Source organism: Rhinoderma darwinii, chromosome 7 (assembly GCF_050947455.1).
Source record: "Rhinoderma darwinii isolate aRhiDar2 chromosome 7, aRhiDar2.hap1, whole genome shotgun sequence".
Taxonomy (NCBI): Eukaryota; Metazoa; Chordata; class Amphibia; order Anura; family Rhinodermatidae; genus Rhinoderma; species Rhinoderma darwinii.
In genome coordinates this window covers 48,699,042-48,721,583 of record NC_134693.1, presented here as the reverse complement: position 1 = coordinate 48,721,583, position 22,542 = coordinate 48,699,042, and the positions used below count along the sequence as shown (strand labels likewise).

The 22,542-nt window shown below is 39.8% G+C and overlaps 2 protein-coding genes across 3 annotated transcripts in view; one reads left to right on the top strand and one right to left on the bottom strand.

Moving 5' to 3' along the window:
- Positions 1-339: 339 nt before the first annotated feature.
- Positions 340-16,883, top strand: LRRC39 (leucine rich repeat containing 39). The gene is made up of 9 exons (XM_075833347.1): positions 340-422; positions 3,881-4,041; positions 6,700-6,805; positions 8,975-9,131; positions 10,053-10,189; positions 10,313-10,458; positions 10,535-10,687; positions 13,298-13,434; positions 16,579-16,883. Exons 2-9 carry the CDS (start codon positions 3,917-3,919, stop codon positions 16,608-16,610), a joined length of 993 nt encoding a protein of 330 aa, XP_075689462.1. The 5' UTR covers positions 340-422; positions 3,881-3,916; the 3' UTR covers positions 16,611-16,883.
- TRMT13 (tRNA methyltransferase 13) overlaps positions 16,364-22,542 on the bottom strand; it is a 21,283-nt gene continuing 15,104 nt past the window's right edge. Inside the window, exons 7-11 of one of the 2 annotated variants that reach the window (XM_075833345.1) lie at positions 21,852-22,013; positions 18,289-18,355; positions 18,142-18,216; positions 17,376-17,748; positions 16,364-17,110 (exon numbers count right to left, since the gene is read on the bottom strand). In XM_075833345.1, the coding sequence (XP_075689460.1) occupies positions 16,921-17,110; positions 17,376-17,748; positions 18,142-18,216; positions 18,289-18,355; positions 21,852-22,013 (867 nt within the window). In that variant the 3' untranslated portion in view covers positions 16,364-16,920. The remainder of the gene's footprint in view (positions 17,111-17,375; positions 17,749-18,141; positions 18,217-18,288; positions 18,356-21,851; positions 22,014-22,542) is intronic. The other variant, XM_075833346.1, reaches the window with a different exon arrangement.

Below are 22,542 nucleotides of genomic sequence, written 5' to 3'. Positions count from 1 at the left end.
GGAAAAAATTGCTGCGCTAAGTCCCTCTTTGCGATACTTGAAAGTTGGGAGGAATGTGTACAACACTTTGTCAGACACCAGTGACGTCCCACCTGTCACAGTATCTGGCCTCATGCTCTGAAGATTATTTTAAGCTGGTCACATGCCACATTCAAATGTTGGGTAACATTCCTTTATGTACAGACTGAGAACAAGGTTTGCAGCACGGACTTCTACATTCGAACATTTTACATAATAGAGAGCAAAGCAATGAAAATGAGGAAACATATATTCTGTTGATGTCATTACAGACTTTTGTGGATGATAGCATGTTGCTCTGAGATGTTATATTCAGTCCTACTGCAACAATTCTATTTTGAGCATGGAACTCTTGGATATGGCAGTGTCTCAAAGAGCCGGGCACAGTCATTAGACAAATCTGGGTGAGTTACATTAACGGCTAGAATTGCAATTCTCTCTAGATTATTTAAGTTTGGTAAGAGTCTTCTACATGGAGTGATAAAAAAATATTTATGGCAGAGAAATCCATTGTGCTTACATAAAACAATCAAAGGAACTATGAAAGCCCTGGGAGCATTTGTCCTAATTTCCTAGCAATGATAGTGAGCGTGAAATGTTTTTAACCAGTGCATGCACTAAGGTGGAGCAGTTTTTGTGCATTCTCTCAGAATAAATGGGACTTTGTATGCACAGATACTCATAAAGTCAATACGCAAGTTAAATATGCATTGTTTCCTCAGTACCTCTCAGTACACACATCTACCAGTATCTGAAGATAATCCAGATATATTAGTATTTTTCATGATATTCATTATAACACACAAGAGTTGCTCAAGGATATCACTGGTGTTTAAACCTAATTCATAAAGAACTTATCTACTTAACATTTTTAGTACAATAATTTGCAGAAATCTTTAAACATAACAACGCTGAGCATTAGATGCCTGTAGGGAAAGCTATAAATTGTGTGTAGTTAAAGGGGCTCTCGCCGTTGGACAAACCCTGCTTGATAAAAAGATCCCTAAACAATAAGCTGATCACCAAGTGTCCTCCTACTGGGTCCTCAGCGTTTAACTGTAATCTATGGGGAAACCTGGTAGTAAGTGTTCAATTTCCCTGCAGCGCCACCACAGGGGTCATTAAGCATTACATAATATCCATTCATATCAATGAGTTTGAGTAATACACGACAGGACAGGTTCTCCAGGATCTCTTGTAATGTATACCCCTTTAAAAACAAGCATCTATAAGTAAAAATATCGTAACAGGTGTAGCTCAGGCGCAACATAACTAAAAAAGATGAATAGACTACATCTAGATATAAGGTCCAACCATTATATGTATACAACAAAAACAATGCAAATTTTTGGAATTTAGTGTCTGTTAGCTTTGTGCCAAATACACTGTGATCACATTCAGATTTGAGATCAACCGGCAGATGCCTCGGTCATTTAAAGACCATTTAAATAAGGGGTAACTAAACGTTCAATAAACTTCTGACATGTCGTAGTGACATGTCAGAAGTTTTGATTGGTGGGGGTCCGAGCACTGAGACCCCCACCAATCGCTAAAACAAAGCAGCAGAAGCACTCATGTGAGCGCGCAACCGCTTCGTTTCTGGTCGGCTTTTTCCCGAAATCAATGTATCGGAGTACGAGCTCAATGGAAAGTATATGAGCCCGTACTCCGATACATCGGCTTTCTGTAAAAAGCCGAACAGAAACTAAGTGGCTGAGCACTCACACGAGCGCTTCTGCTGCTTCGTTTTAGCGATTGGTGGGGGTTACAGTGTTCGGACCCCCACCAATCAAAACTTCTGACATGTCACTATGACATTTTAGAAGTTTGTCAAACGTTTAGTTACCCTTTAATTATTTGGACTGACTTGAATGTAAGGCTTTGCAAAACAACTTGCTTCATTGAGGATAACTATGTATTATTATGGAAGACCAGTAAAGAGTATGTCCTGAGCCACATCACAGTGATATGAATACTATGCCATTTATATAAATGGCACATGTGTAAAAATAGCTATACACTAAATCATTTTGTTTAGGAAGAATGACAGCTGCGAGGAAAATGTTATTTACTGCTTCAGGAAACATCTTTAACTGATAAAGCATTTCCCTACAGAGATTAAAGTTAAATATGAATTTGCATTGTTCAAGGTAATAACAGTAATCAGCTAAATTTTACTTTCCACCGTTAATAAATAATTAGCAGATTAGTTATGCACATCATACATTTTTAAAGGGGATTTCCAAGCACGTGCCTGCGAAGGAATAGGCAATAAACCCACCACAAATTTTACAACTGGTATCTTAGTATGGAATGGTGAAGGGGTTAATGGAAATGGTCTAGGACAGGAAAAAGTACCAACTCTTTGGATGGGTCAGAGCGTTGTTTTAATTCTTCCCTCCACACATTCGTAGAGTAACATGATGAGATTCTGGTTGCCTGCAGCCAACACTAGGGGGAGCTCACTGCATAGGGGTTTATACAGTTCCAATAGACCGCTATAATAAATCCATATTCAATAAGCTTCCTCGCCGAAATAATTTTATCATTTAACTCCACCTAATGATGGTGATACTAGAAAAGTGCTATACTGGGAGAAGTCACTTGTTGAGAAGGATCTGGGTGTACTTGTAGATCATAGACAAAATAACAGCATGTCAATCAGCTGCTTGTAAGGCCAGCAAGATATTATTGTGCATTAAAAGAGGCATGGACTCGCGAAACAGGGATATAATATTACTGTGAATCTATGGAACAGTCTTCCGCAGGAGCTGGTGACAGTAGCTACAGTAGATGGCTTTAAAAAAGGCTTAGATAATTTCCTAGAACGAAAAAATATCTGCTGCTATGTCAATGTGTACAATTTTTTGTTTCATTCCTTCCCTTTTCCCATCCCTTTGTTGAACTTGATGGACATATGTCTTTTTTTCAACCGTACTATGTAAATATGTAACTAAAGGCCCTTTTTGACGGACAGATATTCTGCGCTTTAAACGAGCACCTATCAAAAACACAGGATGTTGATTGGCGCGTTTGCTTCATTCTAATGGAGCAATGATTGCAAGTATGTGGAAGGACGATCATTACAAAGATTGGTCGTCCTGTACATTATGCATCTTGTCAGCAGCATATCCCGTGCTTACACGATGAGACGTGCTGCCGACAATCCACCATAAAAGATGTGATCAGCTGGTTAATTGGCTCATTGCTGTCCTATTCACACAGGACAATGATCGGGAACGATCATTTGTACAAACAATCGTGTGCCCGGTCATTGGCCCGTGTAAAGAGGCTTTATTAAAATCCAGCCAGAATGACTCATTTTTCCCCCTAGCCCCCTCCCTCCCATATATTCCAACAGAAATAGCAATATCAGTCTGATACGAAAATACCTGCCCTGCACCTTCTTACATCAAACCCATAAAGAAATTATACAAATTATATTACCCCATCAGCCATTGTTCAATGTCTCTTGCCCAATTTGAAAAATATATTATTTCTAATCAAAAAATCCGACCAAAAAATTGGAAGGCCTTAGCCCCTCACCAGTATATAGGAGCAAACTAGACTTAGGCACCTTAAAAAGAGACCTGTTACCATTCTGTTCCCTACTAAATAAATAGATAGTGGTGAGTTCAACATAATGTAAACTATATCTTAACCTTTTATGATTTTCTACTACTAATTTGCCTTGCTGCATATTCACAGTCCCACTCATCATGGGTTGATAGCACTACTTTTTATGCAACTGACTAAACTGCTGCACATGATAGATATAGCAGGACTCCTCTCTTCCTTTGACTCTTCCGAGCATGATGTGACTAGGTAGATTTTACATTTAAAATGTCTCTGTCTTCCATAGATACACCAAGTACAGTCCTTGTCCTAAAGCAGGAACATGACAGCTTTGGTTTGCTTAGGGTCAATCTCTAATATTAAAGCTTTGTGGGAGAGCAGAATCCAGAAACACCAGGAAGAGCTGAAATCGGAGAAAGGCCGCAGAGGAAAGACTTCTGTGGAAGAGTGAGTATAGAGACATTACATCATATAATTACCATATGGTCAATGGTCCGTTATATACATGGCATTTTTCATGGTATATGTAACCGCTCATAAGTTCTGCTAAGAATACTACCGTATGTGGGTATTAAAATAAGTAAGAAGGGACAAATCTGCCTGTAACATTGCATCTTGCTGTAGCCTATAGGCCAATGATGCCCAACTGACAAGTCTGCGTTTCTGCTTTGCAACTCATGCTCCAGAAGACACAATGATCGGGAAGAGTACAATGCCTGCTCTGTCTGTTCAAAGGGAACATAGGGGCTGTTATCCGACAGCTCTTCTGTACTTTCTCTTTCTCCTGTGCAAGGTCCAGGAAATAGAGGAGAGCAGCACTTCCCTCTGCCACAGGAGGAAGGGCTTAAAAGTACTAAAAAACAGCCATTGATTGGCCACTCACAGTCGTTTCCTGTTGGAAGAGGACAGAGCAGTACTGGGGAGGTCACATCATTCCTAACACTTTTTAAAGTAGGTGACCGGTCCCCCACCTCCACAAAAGAATTTGCGTATATACTTTGTCAGATTAATTGATTTTGGTCTTTTATGTTTATGAATTAAAAGTTAAGTTTTAAGCATTTTTTCACCCTTTTGGACTGTTTTTTTGTGACATGTAAATGCAGTCTTAAAGGGAACTTCTCATGTATTTAATTTTAGTTTAGTTAACTACGTTTAAGTCTGTAGAAAAAAATAAATTTGTTCTTTTTTTTCTTCAATGTAGTGTTTTATTCTTTTATTTTTATAACCTTCCCTAAGGGCGTTCATATTGAAAATACACACACTGCCTGTATTGACAATTCGGCAGAGTGTGTGTGCTTTATGTCAGCTGAAATGAATGAGAGTCAATTGACAGAAAAATATCATAGATTATTCGTTTTCAGGAAGTGATGGAGTACAGCCCCTAGCAAGCCCCAAACTGTAAAATGATGGGGCCAAGGACTGCAGGCTAGTTAAATGGTTAACCAAATGTCATGTTTAGGTCAAGGGGAGGTGCGAGAAATGTATCCATATCAATGTTGCCCAGGCCAGTATACGGCCCTGGGGATTTGTCAACTTAAATTGTGGGGTGGGTTTACTCAAAAATTAAGTAAAAGATAACATATGGGTCCTACCTCTTCCTGGCCTGTGCATGCAGCGTCCCACCCTCCCGGCCCCCTTTTTTGTACTTCGGTCTAATTTTGTATGTTATGTTGCTTGATATCATTGTGTGCCTTATGTCGTCACAGCTGACTTAACGTTGTTAAGTGCTCAATGCTAGTTTATGGTGAATAAGGAAGTACGTGCTTACTGCTCTGCAGTATCTGGGCATACCCATGGATAACTGAGAATGGACGTTAACGTATAATGTTAACGGTTTCATACATATATTTATAATAAAGCTGTGGTCTTCCACTTAACCAACAAGAAAGCACACATATATATATAGTATGTAAAAGGACTCTTCCCCAAGATTTTAGAATTTTCATTCTGCAGCATGCATGACCGTCAGCGGAGAAGCAGCGGATTTTCATTGCAGATTTCAGCCTTTGCAATGCAAAAACTGAAATCTGCGGCAAGTCCACAGTGATATCCGCAACGTCTGAATTACCTGTCAAATATGCAAATGTTGCTGCAGATTCATCGCGTAATTGGCACGAATTTGCAGCGGAAAAATTTTGCCACCTCTGAACATGCCCTTACTCTTTACTTTCTCAAGCCTTATTGACAGTCCTCCCCCAGAAACCAGGGAGTGACAAGGGAGATGCATACAGAGCCTTATCTGTATCTATAGTGTAACTATACTGCCTTATAATACAAGTACAATAGAGATGTAATTTAAAGGGGTTTTCCCATAATCATTATTTAACCCCCATCCACAGGACAGGTGATAAATATGTGATGGGTGGGGGTCCGGCCGCTGGGACCTTCACCGTTCATGAGTACAGGCTTACCTTGCCATTCCTGGGAGCCCAATATGAATGGAGCAGTACTACTTGTGCTCAACCACTGCTCCATTCATTTCTATGAGGCTGCCGAAGATAGCGCCTGGCAGCCCCATAGAAATTAATGGAGCGGTGGCCAAGCACACGTAGTACTGCTCCATTCATATTGGGTTCCCAGGAACGGCAAGGTAAGCCCGTTCTTGTGATCAGTGGGGGTTCCAGTGGTCAGACCCACACCGATCAGTTATTTATCACCTGTCCTGTGGATAGGTGATAAATATTGATTATTGGAAAACCCTTTAATGTTTATATATACATAAATATGCAGCTATACAGCAATGCTGAGAAGTGAACTACAGAAAACAGAAATCACCATTAGCCTATTGTGACTGCTCTAGTGGCCAGTGTGAAAACTACGATATTTTAAAGATTTATTTTTTTCTTTGATAGTCACATAAATTTATTTTAAAAAAATACAAATTTAAAAAAAATATGTTTATAATAAATAAAGATATTTTCTGATGATATATTCTCTTTAAAGTGGTCAAAGACATTAAGATAAGTCTGCTAATCCATCTGCCACTTAGTGGTTAGAGCAATAAAATTTCATTTGATTCTTGATTTGATTGTGTTGCATGTCAGGCATGAATGGTTTAGAATATGTGTGCCTATATGTGATATGTGTCATACTTTGGTGGAACAGAATCTCTAATGTATGGGAAAGTCGGATCCAGTTATCTAAACTGAAAGAAAAAGTTTACAATGAAGATGGAAGACTAATCCTAAGGATAGAAAAGGAGGAATGGAAGGTAATTTATACCCTATAGTATTTCAAAATAACTAAAAAGTTGTTTCGACTTATCTCTAAATAGTTTATTTTACTGATATTTATATTATTTTAGTCACGCTATAGCCAGAATTGCATCGCTACACCTCTAAATAAGAGCAGAAAAAAGGATATTTTTGTGACCGTTTTTTGTTTTTTAAAAAACAGTTCTACCAACTGTTCTTTGAACTATTAATTCTATAATCTTAAAAGCTATTTGAAATCTTTTAAAAATAATTTTTACCTTTTGAGATACAGCTGCATTGTATCCTGTAAACAGAGCAGCTCTATCTTGCACTGAGACCTGAATCCGTCAGGTCAGCAGCACTAACAAGTTCAGTGTCAGCAGATCACTGCAGGTTATTGATCACATCTAAGGCTGTGTTCACATCATCGCTGACTTTCCATCGGAGGTTTTCATGGGTTAACCCTTCAACGGAATCCCCTCATCAATGGTGATGCAAACAGAAGGCAAGGTTTCCGTTTGCCTTTCCGTTGAGGGGTTAACCCAATGGAAACCTTGTACATAGACTTTATGTAATGACGAGGAGGGAGACAGACAGGTGAGCCCTAATCTACCCGCCACTCAGTCCCTGCCTACTTGCAACGACCCGTCCTAGGCGACGGGGTACAACTGGGTGACGGTCCCTACGCTCAGGAAGTGCAAGACAGACAAACAGACAAGGGTACACAGAAGCTACGGAAACGGGGCAGCTGCCCACGGACACACCGTGAGCAACCAGAGTAGTGAACGAGCCGAGTCAAACCTGGAGTGAACGAGGTACAAAAACGCTGAGCAGGAGAGTGGTCAGAAAGCCAAGGTCTATAACAAGCAGAGGATGAGTAGTACAAGCAGTAGCAGCAAGGCCAGGAAACAAGCAGAGCAGAATCACAAGCAAAGGAGGAACAGGAAAGGCAGGTATAAATAGACAGTGGGCGGGAGCTAGCTCCGTCTGGCCAGGCTGTGATAGGCTCTCCCACTCCTAAGCCTGCCATCCTGAGGGGTGGAAAATGGAGTCAGTCTCACAGACATAGGAGCAGGTGCAGACTGATTGCCCATGGGCGTAGACACAGAAGCTGTGTCTGGCAAATCCTTTACACTTTAATGCTTAGGCTATGTGTACACAGGGCAGATACGATGTGTACAAGGAAACAGCGTATCCGCCCTGGAACCCGCAGGGAATTCTGTCTGAAAAACCACACTAAATTGTGGAGCAGTTTTTCGGGTGGAATGTCCGCATCCCTCTGTTGTCCGTGCAGCCCGGCCTCCTGGGTTTGTTTCATCCCATGTGAACACTGCAACTTGTGATTGGCTGCAGCAGTCACATGGGATGAAACGTCATCCAAGGAGGCTGGCCTGGACGAAGAAGTATATAAAAAAAAACGATACTTTTTTTTTTGTGAGTTGCCCTTTTTTTCAGCGGCGGAAATCACAACATTTTCTATTTATTACAGGTTTTACCTCCGCATTGAATTCAATGGGGAAAATCCGCAACAGGAAATACTCCAAAGCATAAATTTACATTCTGCGTATTTAAAAAAGCCGAACCGCACGTCAATTTATTAATGTTTTTTTTGGCTGATTTTTTACGCAGCTTGTGGATGAGATTTGTTCAAAAAATATGCAGTGTTTACGCTACGTAAGAAAAATACCCATACCGTTTGTAAAACGATTCTTTTGTGATATTTATATTTAGTATGTACTGAAAATTTCTCTACCCAAATACTAGTAAAAGTATGAGCAATCGGTATGTGTCAAAATGGTAAAAACTACAAATAGAAGAAAAATAGATTATAATGAATATTAACTGAATTAGTATTCTGATCATTAAAAATGGATAATTGATAGTTTTGCATACTTAGGTTTGCATAATAATTGCAGAATTTTGTTGTTTATCAGTTAAAGGTAAGAATTACATGTGTTTTGTTGTTTTAACAGTTTAGAGTGCCAAAAACCTTTTGCCGAAAATATGCCTCCATTCTATTGCATATAGCTTTCCTTCAGCATGAAAACTAGAGTGGTGAGGCATATATTCAATGGATGTATCATTCCCAAAATAGTTAGAAAATTCTCTTGTCATAGCTGTACTTAGATGGATCCATCCCCTACAACTGGTAAGAACAACTCCACTGTCTTCTCCCTTTACTGCAGACACTTCCAGCATGCTTGGTGAAGTTACCACAACTTCAAGAGTGGCAATTGCATCGCACAGGTCTGACCACTATACCCACGTTCATTGGCAACTTTAATAACCTACTGGTCCTCGACTTATCTCGAAATGTGATAAATAAGATCCCTCAGGAGATTGGTGAGTTACTATCCAGTTAGTGAGTTACTTCTGTATATATAGAATTATACTTTTATATTTGTAATTTTTAATGTTTAAAAGGAAGATCTTGTCAAAATGATCTTCTAATATGTCATAGAAACATGTGAGAAGATCTCATCGGTGATGTTTGTGATCTCCTACCTACAATTATTTTTTTTAATGAAAGGACTCTATATAAAGTTCTTAAACCCGCTTTAAATTTGTTTGTTAAAATTCCCATTTCTTACCTTTCTTTTTATCCAGGTGCGCCATTGATGAAAAGAAGTAGTTTAAAGAGACAATCCAGCAATTTTTTTTTCTTATTGCCACCATTAGTACAGTACACCTGGTAAAAGGATGGGCAGGCCATTCTCTTACCAGGCGCTTTGTTTCAGAAATATCCCGGCCACAATGGGATCACGTGACCGCACTGTGACCGGCCGATTCATACAGTGTCTCAAATTGAGCGTCTCATAGGAATGTATAGTGAAAGAGACCTCCGATCCACACAGCAGACGGTATAAGAATCGGCCGGTCACAGTGCGGCCACGTGATTGCATTGCAGCCGCGATATTTCTGAAACAAATCACCCGATAAGAGAATGGCCTGCCCATCCTTTTACCAGGTATACTGTACTAACAGTGGCAATAATAAAAAAAATTCACTGGAGTGTCTCTTTAAATATCTATTGAAATTACTTACTCCCTTACTCATGTGAGGGCCATAAATTTGGGTGGAAATTAAGATAGTCTCTTCAAATAAATTAGTCTTGATATTTTTTATGACGTATACACTACACATACTACATGATGTAACAAAGTTAAGGGTAAATATTGGCTTAGACAGCCCTTCATGACCAAAATGTATAGAATTTTGGTAAAAATTTTGTTCTGATTGCTACTCTTTGTATTCTAATATTAGGTAGGCTCACTAAGCTCCGAGAACTTCTGCTTAGTTATAACCGAATAGCAGAGGTACCTGCGGAAATAAGTGGCTGTGAGAATCTAGAAAGATTAGAACTTGCTGTTAACAAAGATATATCCGAGCTCCCCGATCAGGTAATAGAAATAAGCAGTGCTCACTCTATAGTATAACCATACAATAATCAGCTGCTTTGTAGTATGATACGGCAGCAGAACTTTTGCAGGTTCTAAGCATGAGAAGTCTTGTCCCTTCTACAGCTAAGTAAACTGACCCTGCTGACACATCTGGACCTGAATATGAATCAGTTTTTGACCATCCCAAAGGCTGTCTTAGAGCTCCCTGCACTGGAATGGCTGGACATGGGTAGCAATAAATTGAAGATGCTACCCCAAGATATAGACAAGTGAGTGCAGCCAGATAACTGCTATCAGGCCACTATGTGAATTGTCTGCTCATCATGGTTGTCTTAATACATACAGAATGCAGCACTTACACACCTTGTGGCTTCAACGAAATGAAATCTCACAGCTCCCTGAATCTATCAGATGTCTGCAGAATCTCAGCACGCTTGTCCTAAGCAATAATCGAATGACAGAGATCCCAGCTTCTCTGCAGAGCTTGCAAAATCTTAGGTAAGAGCATTGAGAAGGTTTTGACAATAATAAAGATAATGAAACCAACGTTACGCTAAAACCCTATGAATGTTTTTTTTTAATTTTATAAAATAAATTTTGTATAGGACCTGTCAGCTCTCCTGACATGACTGTTTTAGTAAATACTTGGGATTCCCAAATGACATAACAAATCTTTTCTTAGAACTCTGCATTGTGCCATCTGTTTGTATTTTGCCATTCCCCTATTTTTCCTCTTAGAAATGTATGAAGAAATTGACCTCTGGGTGTTACCATTTTCCTTGTCAATAAGTCGTATCCCTACACAGCACTTATTAGACAGTGTCAAAGTGTGTGGTGACATGACCCATTGGCAATGAGAATGGTAACCCAGTTATCAATGTTTTCATACATTTCCAGGAGGAACAACAGAGGACTAGCATTATTTTATGGAGAATACAAGTATTAAACAAATCGGTCAGGAAAGCTGATGGGTCCACTTTAAAGGGAATGTGTTGCCAGCAAAACATGTTTTTTTTTAGTTAAACAATTAGTGTGTAGGTGATTAAACATTGTTCTAATTTTTTTTATTTTTTTCACGAGTCAGGAAATATTATAAATTGGATTCAATTTATAATATTTCCCAGCACTGGTCACTAGATGGAGCAATTCCCAAAATTGCAGCATTGCATGTGGTAAAGCAACCACATTGCTTTATGCTGCAAAATTGGGAAAAAATCCCTCGCTCTAGTGAGCTCTCAGAATCCCCCCCTCCTTTATCCTGGCTAGTGCTGGGAGAAACGAGGGGTTTGAACGGTCTAACCTCCTACACTGTGTGTCGCCATTTTTTGAGCTAACACACAGTGTAGAAGGTTCACATACACTAGTAAAACACACTGAAACACGAACATACATAGAAATCACTTACCTGCTCCAGTCGCCGCCGCTCCCTCCGCTCCGTCTGCTGCCGCTGCTCCATGTGCACAAGTCCGGAAGCCGCGACCGGAAGTAGTAATCTTACTGCCCGGCCGCGACTTCCGGTCCACAGGAAAATGGCGCCGGACGGCGCGCATTTCAAATCGGACTGTGTGGGAGCGGCGCATGCGCCGTTCCCACACACACGGCGTACATCATAGTGGATGGAACGGGCCCCGTTCGCAGTCCCTATGGGACTGGAGCTGCCGTATTCCATGTCTGTATGTGTCGTTAATCGACACATACAGAAATTGAAAAAAAAATGGCAGCCCCCATAGGGAAGAAAAAGTGTAAAAATAGAAAAAAGTAACACACAAACACACAAACAAATATAAACGTTTTTAATAAAACCCTAACATAAAACTGATATAAAAAAAAAAATGTTGGTGACACTGTTCCTTTAAGGCTTGACACATGCAGGTTTTGATGCATTCTTCTAAGCCAAAGCCAGGAGCAGATCCAAAAAGAAGGAAAAGTATAGCTGCCCATGCACTTAAAAGTTGCTGTTGGCAAAACGTTAGTTTGGCCAACAGCTCAATCTCCTGACTCTACAATACACATGCACTCTTGGCTCGGACAGGTGTGCATGTGTATTCAATAGGTGGGGGGGGGGGAAAGATAGCGCCAGACACCTCTGGCAGCAGGTTATTTCTTTGTGTTGAAATCCAACTTGCTTGATCCTTCTCTCCCCTGTCATCTGCCGTCGGGGGAAAGTCACGACATCACAATAAACATCAGATAATTGGCCAATCCCGCCAAACTCAGTGGGTTCCGGCAACTGTCATCTGATGTGTTTGGGCACCTTTAGGAAAGATGTGTTTGGCTTAAAAAGCTGCATGTATGATTCGAGCCTAAGCCATTTAAGCATAAACTACTCAGAATTTTCACTTTATATATTGATATAGCTATATGAATGTTCACCATTTGGAGTAGCAGACTTTTAGAGTTAAATGATGCCTTTATTTGCCTCTAAACCATAAGTATAGTGCAGAAGCTTTCCTAACATAGCATTGCATGTTCTATTGTAAGCTAAATAAATCAGCCGCAATATCATATCCATGTGTCAGTGAGCTATAACTTTAACCTATAGACTTGATTTATTCAGTAATTATTCATTACTATGGGCCGCAATGTAGCATACGGTTTCCTTTGTCTCTCATTAGGTACAGGAATCTGTGCTATATGGTATTTATTAGATTTAAAGGTGGGATGGGACAAGGAAAACAGTGGGTATGCAATATTAAGATTGTTTGTTTCTGCAGAGCAGGCAGCATGGACTCCAGCAGGTCTGGAAGTGTGTAAAACACTATAAAAGATACTAATCAAGTAAAACCTGCACTGCTTTGACTAAAGCTGATCGGTTGAGAAAGCCAAGAAGTCATTGGTATCCCTTCCTATGCTTCATCCATATGTGCATTGTAAATTGTGATGCATGCAACACTAACCTGCTTCTAATTCTCAATTAAAACACCAAACAAGCCATATTTTTTCAAATGACAGCCAGAAAAATTGTTTCTATGGGTAACTGTTCTACACACCATTATTTATTCTTGAGGTCCAATTTGTCTAGAATATTGGAGCCAGGCTACTATTTATCCGTGAAGCAGACCACAAAATGTCTCTATGATTAACAAAAAAAAATATCTCTCCTAACAGCTTTGTAAACTTCAGGGATAATCCTCTGGAGCTGGAGGTCACACTGCCTCCAGATGAAGACGATGAGGAGAGAGAGCTGTTTGGATTACAGTTCATGCATGCCTATATTCAGGAGAGTACAAATGTTGGGAACACAGGTAGGGTTTTCATACATCTCATAAAGAATCTGCCAAACATGATATAGAACGCTGTCCAATGCATGTGTACATTAGAAAACTAAAGACAGCTTTCTATGTAGAAGCAGAAACTATGTAAACTGTTGTATGTTATAGGCCAGAGGTATCAAACACGCGGGACAGAGCCGCTAGACCACTTCTCCAGAGCCGGAGTCCTATTAGCGCTCTGCCCGGGACTCCGGCTCTGGGGTTGCCCTGACATCTCTGTCCATATATGGACAGTGATGTCAGGCACAGAGCTGGAATCCCAGGAAGGAAGATCGCTATTAGCGCTCTGCCCGGGACTCCAGCTCTGGGGTTGCCCCTGACATCTCTGTCCATATATGGACAGTGATGTCAGGAACAGAGCTGGAATCCCAGGCAAAGTGCTAGAAGTGGCTCTGCTCCGGGACTCCAGCTCTGGGCAAGCCCCTGACATCACTGTCCATATATGGACACTGATATCAGAGGCTTCCCCAGAGTTCCAGAGCAGAGCCTATACTAGTGCTCTGCTCTGGGACACCGGCTCTGGGGTTGCCCCTCACATCACGTTCCTGCCCAGAAGAATCCCCTGACATCAATGTCTATGGACAGTGACGTCAGGGGCTCCTCCAGCAGAGAAATTCTTGGCCAAAGCGTCGGCAACACTCTGGCTAGGGATTCCACTCCTAGAGGGAGCCCCAATGGAGCTATCTACTGGGGGTGGGGTGTGGCACTATCTACAAGGGGTGTGTGGCATTATCTACAGAGGGCACTGCGGTAGTATGTACAGAGGGCACTGTGGCATTATCTACAGATGGGTGTGGCAGTATCTACAGGAGGGCACTGTGACATTATCTGGGGGGGTGGCATTATCTACAGAGGGAACTGTGGCATTATCTAGATAGAACCGTGGCATTATCTACGGGTTGGTGTGTGGCAGTATCTACAGAGGGCTCTGTGGCACTATCTAAAAAGTGGCTGCCCAATCTTGAAATTCGTGTGTCTGCCAAACTCTGCCAAATGAGCCGCCGGACTGCATTTAGCGACACTTAAACTGGATTGTTAAAATAAAGCACGTGGAGAAAACGCGCAAATTTCTGGTAAGTTTAAACCTAGCGGTACTATTATAGTAATGCAGTATTGTTATAGTAGTTCAAATAACTAATTAACAATAATTTTATATCAAATTTGAAAGTAATGCGGCCCGTCAACTTCACATTTTTCTATATGTGGCCCACTAACCCGGTCGAGTTTGAGACCCCTGTTATAGGCATGGTCTGTGATCCGAACATTTTTTTTAAAAACACCTGGAATTTCTGTCATAACTGAATGTACCAATACTAGTATTGGAGACCTGAAGAAGAATTCTAATCAGGGGCTTAGCTGGTGGAAATGGGGGTTTGAGGCAAACAAGAAGTCAGCAGAGCCAGAAGAGAGATAGTTCCAACAGGAGAGGTCCGAATTGAATGTATAGCATCTAGCTATTTCTTTTAATGGTATTTTACAATTTTTTTACAGGTTCCAGCGTATAAAAATGTAAAAAAAATATTTGGATACCGGACAAACCCTGTTCAAATGTGAAAAGAGATGTTAATAAAATAACTCAGTGACAGACACTAAAAACATGAATGACAGCCTATTTGTTAACACATTTTTATTTGCTATTACCCTAATGTATATCTATTGGAAGCTGTAGCATAATACTGGAGCAAGGAAGCCACGGGAAATTCACATTTTCCACAGCTTTCTTACGGCCTGTTCACACCTGCATTGGTGTTTCCGTTGCTCTGCTCCGTCAAAGGAGCAGAAGAACGAAAATACCAGAAGCACTTGTTCCATAGTATACCTATAGACGTTAATGGGCTCTGTCATGGTGTCCGTGGTTTTTCCGTAAACAATACCGCATTATTTCCAATATTCTCGGCTGGATCTGTGAAAGAAGCCACTAACGGAGCCTCCAACGCAGATGGCATCAGGCCCTTATCCTGAAGCAGACACAAGTAGTTCTAAGACAGCTTTGTCTGTCAGATTACAGGCTGTCATAAGCGATAACTTGCATTTTTCTGAAAGAATTGCAGGTCAATCACTGGGAACTTGATCTTCTCGCTGCTTATAATGGAGTGATTCGGATAATAGATCTATGACCACTTTATAAGGTTCACCTTTCTAGAACCTGGTAGGAACAAATCTTCCCATGCTCATGTTTGGTCTGAACTAAGCCACATGAACTAAGCCAGTGTTCCATGCACTCAGTAATGGCGACACGTTGGGGTGATCTGGTGTATCTAATAAAGTGGTCACATAGTGTATAATAGAGAATGGCTATTTATGCCATTTCCTACATTTTGCGTGGAATCACAGTAACCAATCAGAAACTGTCACGAAAATTCAAAGAAACAACCCCAAATGTGTGGTAAAGCATATGTAACTATTTATATACAAATTGCCCTCAGGCAAAAAAAAGAGTGTCTATTTTCCACCTCACTATTTATATTAAAATATATCACATTTTATTAGGTCAATATAAAACTCTAATTATTCCCAACACCACAAAGATAATTATTAAAATTAGCTGTCCCTATCTATCCTAATACAATTACTAGTGTTACTAGATTGAGATAATTTTTAATCGGTTCTTCAGTGGCACGGAAATCCCTGATGATCCCTGAATGTGGCAAAACCTGTTGGGGGTTCTCTTGTTGAATTTTTTTTAGACCTGTGCCCCAACTTGTTCTAGTCATGCACAATTAATTTACACATGATTGCATGTAATTTAGACACACAATCCTAATAGTGATCCATCATATGTCACAGCTGTCTAGAGTAGTGGAGTGAAAATGATCTAAATCTAGTAAAATTAATAATTGTATTAGGCTAGAGACAGATGATTTTAGTAATTATTTCCGCGGTGTAGGGAATAATTTGAGTTTTAATCTGACCTAATAAAATGTGATATATTTAAATAGGGAAGTGGAATATAAGCAATTTGTATATAAACAGTCAGATACTGAACACAGGAAACTTTGCACCTCACTTCAATGCTAATATGTGAGCTCCATTATATGTACTCATCTGTTTATACTGTGAACCTGCATATTTTAGAGTGGAAACTTTAGTAATCTGGAATAATTCTTTGTATTACAGACAATGAGGTTCTGCAGACAGATGACCACTAATTCTCGTGATGAACAGGTTTGGTGAAATAACTAAAAAAAAAAGGAATATTCCTAGATCATGAAGTCCGTGTTTTATTACATCTTCCTTTATAATCCTACGAAATACAAGTAGGTCTTTGCGACATCCATAATGTGCTTCATTCACTTCGTTGAGCTGAGGAACATGGTTTCCTGAGGAAGGCTGCACTCGATCTTTTCGCTAGAATGATACTTCAATGTTGGATTATTTTGTTCCCAAATACCGTTCAGGCTTGTTGCTGCATATCATACTAAAAGACTTGAAATATAAAATAAAGCAACTTAAAACAATTTAAGAGTTTGCCCTGTGTAACTGGGGTACTGCTGTCAATAGGACATTCTCTAATGATACCTCAGGCTCAGTATAATACTCTAAACTGGCTTTATAGCCCATTCTTTCCAAGTAGTCTACACGTCCACGGTCTATCAGCAGCTTGCAAAGACGCCCTAAATGTTCTCGCTCCTCAACAGAAAGTTGTAACCTGGGAAACAAAAGAGGCAGAATTTACATATGAGAAACAGACAAGACTTCATGCAGAAGTATAGTTATATATTTATTATATTCAAAAAATAGGCAGCACTCCGCAGTAAATGTGAAAATAGGGTACTTTTATTGCCCCCTGTGCAACGTTTCAGCTCTGTCCTCTAGAGCCTTTCTCCTTTCTTCTTCTTACCGGTGCTGCTAGATATATTTGTTTATCTATATATTTATTATAGATATCTACACTGCCACCATAATGTCCTCACCCCTGAACAGACTCTGTATTACAGTCATTGTTCTTCTGGTCCATGTCATGCTCTTCTATCTCAGAGTTTTCTTTTCCACTGGAGTTCTCTGTTAGAGATGGCCTCCTGGCACCACATGTAGCCCAGCTTGACATACGCTGGAAAATACCAAATTCCTCCTGCCCCAGTCCTAGCTTTTCGAAAAAGTCTCTGCCCACATAGTGCTGCCAATCACAGCGATGGTGACAACACAGGGCAATAACAATTCCATCTACATTGCAGTGGTTTGTGGGCTCTTGAATGATTGACTGCTCAGTGTCTGTCCTGAAGCGCTTTGACTGGGGCTCTCCCTCTGGATTATCATTACTGTGAATAAGACATCGAAGTGCCAAATCTACAAATTCACAATGAGAGAAGAAGACAAGAGAAATAAAAACATAAGAAATGAAATATGCAGTGACATAAACCTTCTAGCTTTCTGCTTTTATGCAGTTTTTTCCATTTTCTAATACACCTGTATTTCAATGCCTCACTATTTTCATGATGTCCATTGCTGTCAGTGAATGCAAACATTCTTGTTTACATCCAGGGCCTGAAAACCAATACAGACCTAATATTTCTCACAGATAAGTTAGCTACAATTGTACCCAGTCTAGGCAACCCTCAGTGTGCCTGGACTCCAGGCCGATACATTTTACCTACACTGATACATTGTAGCAAACTGTCAGGACAGAGGAGAGAGATGAGACTAGTGCACAAACAAATAATTATTGTAACGCTGACTTACCTGTTCCAGCTCCGCAGAGGTGTTTACCAATTCCAATAACTGGAAGCGGTTTCTGAACAAGACTGGGAACTCGATCTGAAAATTATAAACCACATATGTTTTATCAATCTCACTATTCACCCCTCTAACAATGGTCACCCCACTAACCTAAACACAGGTGCTGGATGTCAATATGGAGCCTCTCAAAAGTTGACTTCCTCTGTTTTCCATCTACCTGTTGACAAAAACCACATCACATTTCAATTTATAATACTTGATTCAAACTATAAAACATGATATGCATATGACCTCGCTTAGATATTATAAAGAATGGTGCATTGTACAATTCAGTTGTTAAAACACATACATAACATCTATACACCTTATACTAGTGAAAGCTCTTTTGTTGGGGGGGGGGGCGGCAACCACCCACTTCACATCAAAACCTTTACACCCTTGTCTTATTTAATAACATTACAGATTTGTAATATAATGATGTACGAAAGATTAATATATATGTAATTGAAGGATAATTATAGTCAAAACTTCTCAACAATAAAAATGAATCCAATAGAGGAATGGGCCAAAAGAAGTAATATTAATTTATAAGAATGATATATAAATCAGAGAAAACATTCACATAAGGTAAGGCAAAAGCAAAATTATGATGTCATATGTGCTCCAAGATCTCCTGGCCTTGCAATTGGATCGGAGACTTTTGGTAGATACCCCATCAGCAGGCTCATTGACGCTGAAAATTTTAAGAAAGTTTTAGTGCAGAAGATGACTGAACTGCAGGAACTTGTGGAGTACAAGAACCAGTATATTACTAAACATTATAATCTATAAAGCTTGTAGCAATCTGTCAAACTATCAAAATGTTGTCACCACAATGATCATACATTTGGCACTATTTTTAAATGAATGCTTGGTTGTAGAGGCATATGTATTGTAAATGATGGATCAGTTACATTTCCATATACCAATACCGCAAACTATAACTTTTATGTATGCACTATCATTTTTGATTAGCAATAAACAATTTTATTGCTTTTCATTGATATTTTTGTGCATTTAGACAGGAGAAAAGAGCTTCTCAGCACAAGTTGGCATGCAGATTCAACAGCAGGTTTGCAGCTGAAAATCAGATTTGGTGAATATTGGTAAACCGATAACGAATGGCTGGAAAAGAAAATTATCTGGAGGGGGTTAAGGGAAGGAAAATGGTATAATAAAGACCTAAGGGGCCTAAAGATCTGCTCTGAGTCCTGCAACCTTATGGGGATAACCAGCATTGTAGTAAGTAGTCAATGATAATAATTAAACTAATAATAATAAAAAGACACAAATTTTCCATTCAGAAGAGCAGGGTCCAGCTCTCTCATACAACACGATGATCAGCAGGCATAGAAGGAAATTATTTTAATCATAGAAATTTTTTCCAAAATGTTTTGTACTTTTGCACTATACCTATTTACAGCAGTATCAATGCCTCTTTTAATGAGAGTCATGCGCTAAAGAGATTTACTTGTCCATTTTAGACTATGCTCAAATTTGCATTGGAGGGTTCGTAGCCTTCATCAGTGATTACGCCGAATTTGACAGGAAAAATATAGCAGCAAAATATATGAAGCACTATTTTTCCCATCAAACGGCGATCATCAATCGCCATAGAGGGGTGATTGGGGGAATGACACATTCTCATTGGTCTTAAAGTCCTGAACTCATAATATTGGATAATTTCCGTATATTCTGAGGCTTTTCATGTGGGCTAATATCGGAAATATAAAGGGGACCTCCTTGGCTTCCTTTCTAGGTATCCATAGATGCTTTTTTAAGCTGCTTTGAAGCTTCGATGGCTGAGCACCTGGCTAAGTGCCTACAAACTACCATTTTCCCACTGAAGTGCCGCAGCCTGATCGAGCTTCTTCTGAAACGTCTCTTTTACCTGTGGGATCACCCACTAAACAGCCACTGGGACAACCCACACCACCGATCACCTTACAAAGTAATGTGGACAGCACTCTGCTTCCAGAGTCAACCTGGGCGGTTCCGCTACACATGGCTACTCCACCTCAGCATTGGACCTGCTATTCTGGAGAGGAAGGTCCCTCCCTAATACTGTGCCCCACCATCTCCGAAATATCCTACTGATTATTTCAGCTCTTAAGCCGCCGTGACCCAATTACAAGCTAAAGGCCTCCGATATCGCTGGGACTTTCTGTGTACACTGTTGGCTTCCCACCATGCCCAAATTTGGACACGCTTGAATTCAGTCTCCTCAAATAATGCTTATATTACCTGGACTTTCTTAATATTCCCACTTCTAGTTTGATTTTGTCCTTCCTAGATAGCCTTACCTACTTTTTCATAAAGAAAGTTTTGATTAGTCAATTTTCTGATGGCTTAGCTTATATTGTTTCCCATCTCTACCAGTCATTTCCCCCCTTAGGGCCTGGGAGTTGATCTCCCTATACTATAAAATGTATATTTAATACCCATAACTATGCTTGTTCGGTCCCCAATTAAGTTTATAGATATTAGACCTGATTCATGTTTTCTTTAAGTTCTCTATTGCAGGGTTTCGACCCCATCCATTTTAGGTCACTATCGTTGCTAAATTCACCCTTTATAGTATAGTTCACCTCTTTCTACCTTTGCTTTTAATTTTCTATGCATGTTTGTGTTTCTCTTTCAAAGTGTACTTTATATATACACGTGCCCTTTAGCCTTTTGTTATCATGCATAAAAAAAATCAATAAAGACAAAATAATATAAAAAAAAAAAAAAAAAAGTGACCTTGGCAGGATGCAACAGACCCCATTGTGTTATATCAAGTCCAGAGTCAACACAGCTGTGTACCAGGAAATTTTAGGGCACCTCAGCAGTGCCACAGGCTGATCGCCTCCATGCCACGCCACATTGATAACACCTCAGCAATGCCACAGGCTGATCACCTCCATGCCATGCCGCATTGATGCAGCAATTCATGCAAAAGGAGCCCCGACCAAGTATTGAGTGCATATACTGTACATACTTTTCAGTAGGCCTATATTTCGGTATTAAAAATCATTTTTGAAATTGGGCTTATTTAATATTCAAATTTTTTTAGATACTAAATTTTGGGTTTTTATTAAAAAAATGCTAGAAATAGATCAGTCTGTGTGTAATGAATCTATATAATATATGAGTTTCACTTTTTTAATTGAATTACTGAAATATATTAACTTTTTGATGATATTCTAATTCATTGAGAAGGACTAGAGAGTCAATGGGGTCCGTCGGATTCTGCTGGTATTTGTCGAGTGATGGATCCTGCACTGTGTCATGGGTTCCGTTATAAAAGTAAACCACTAATCAAATGCAAACAAAGTCTTAGGCTATGCTTGCATCTGCATTGTGTCTTCTGTTTACAATGGAAGCCACAATGCAATGCCGTCGTATAACACATACCACCCGCGCCTGACGGACCGCCACTGACTTTGTTTCATTGCGTTGTCTGTAGTTTTGGTGGCAAAAACAGCACTGATTGCAGCTCTATTCCTCCAATCAAATCTGACGGAATTGCTGACAGAGCCTCTGACTTGAGTAAGAACATTACCTAGCCAGTTTAAGAATCTACGTTTACTGCTTATAATGGCTGTCATTCAAAGTGTTGTTAGATTTACACAGAAACACTCACTGTAGTTTACACAGTGGTTTTCTTGGGTAGACAGAATGCAGACTCCCACCTTAAATCTTGTTGTGGCTCTTTCCACCAGCAGAAAGTGGACACTATCTTCAGTAGCAATGTTCACCCAGTGTGACAACTTTCCTCGGCCTGCTCCGAATTCTACAAAACATTGAGATCGCCCAAGTAAGCCCAATCTTTCCAAATGACCCAAAATGGAGCCCTGTAAAAAAGGAAAGAATTAAGAATTAACTCCCCTGATGACATCCATAACATGCTATACACTGCTTACATTGTAGCTCGCAGTTTAATTTATCATGTGATTTTATTACGCGGACACTAATGGTGGCAGATCAAAGTCAGAGAATCATGCATGTCATGTACACAAGATTTATCCCAAAAAGATTGAATTTACCAAACTTAGGTGAGTTATTTTTAATGGTATAAACAAATATACCGATTTCATAACCTGTTGGTAATATATTTTACTGTCTTGGTCCTATATTCCATAATGTAGCGGTCTAAAATCTGCGGTTGCCCAGTACTTTCAAAATGGCAACAGTTGAGGCTTTCAGGGCATGCTGAGGGTTGTAGTCCTGCAGCAGCTGATGAGTCACATGTTGGAGAACAGTGCTTTGATGCATAGTAAATCTCTGATTCATAGGCACGTAATTCTTAATAATGAATGACAAAACACTATAGATCCATTGGTCTAATGTATAAAAACGAGTGCATTAAAAAAGGAAAAACAA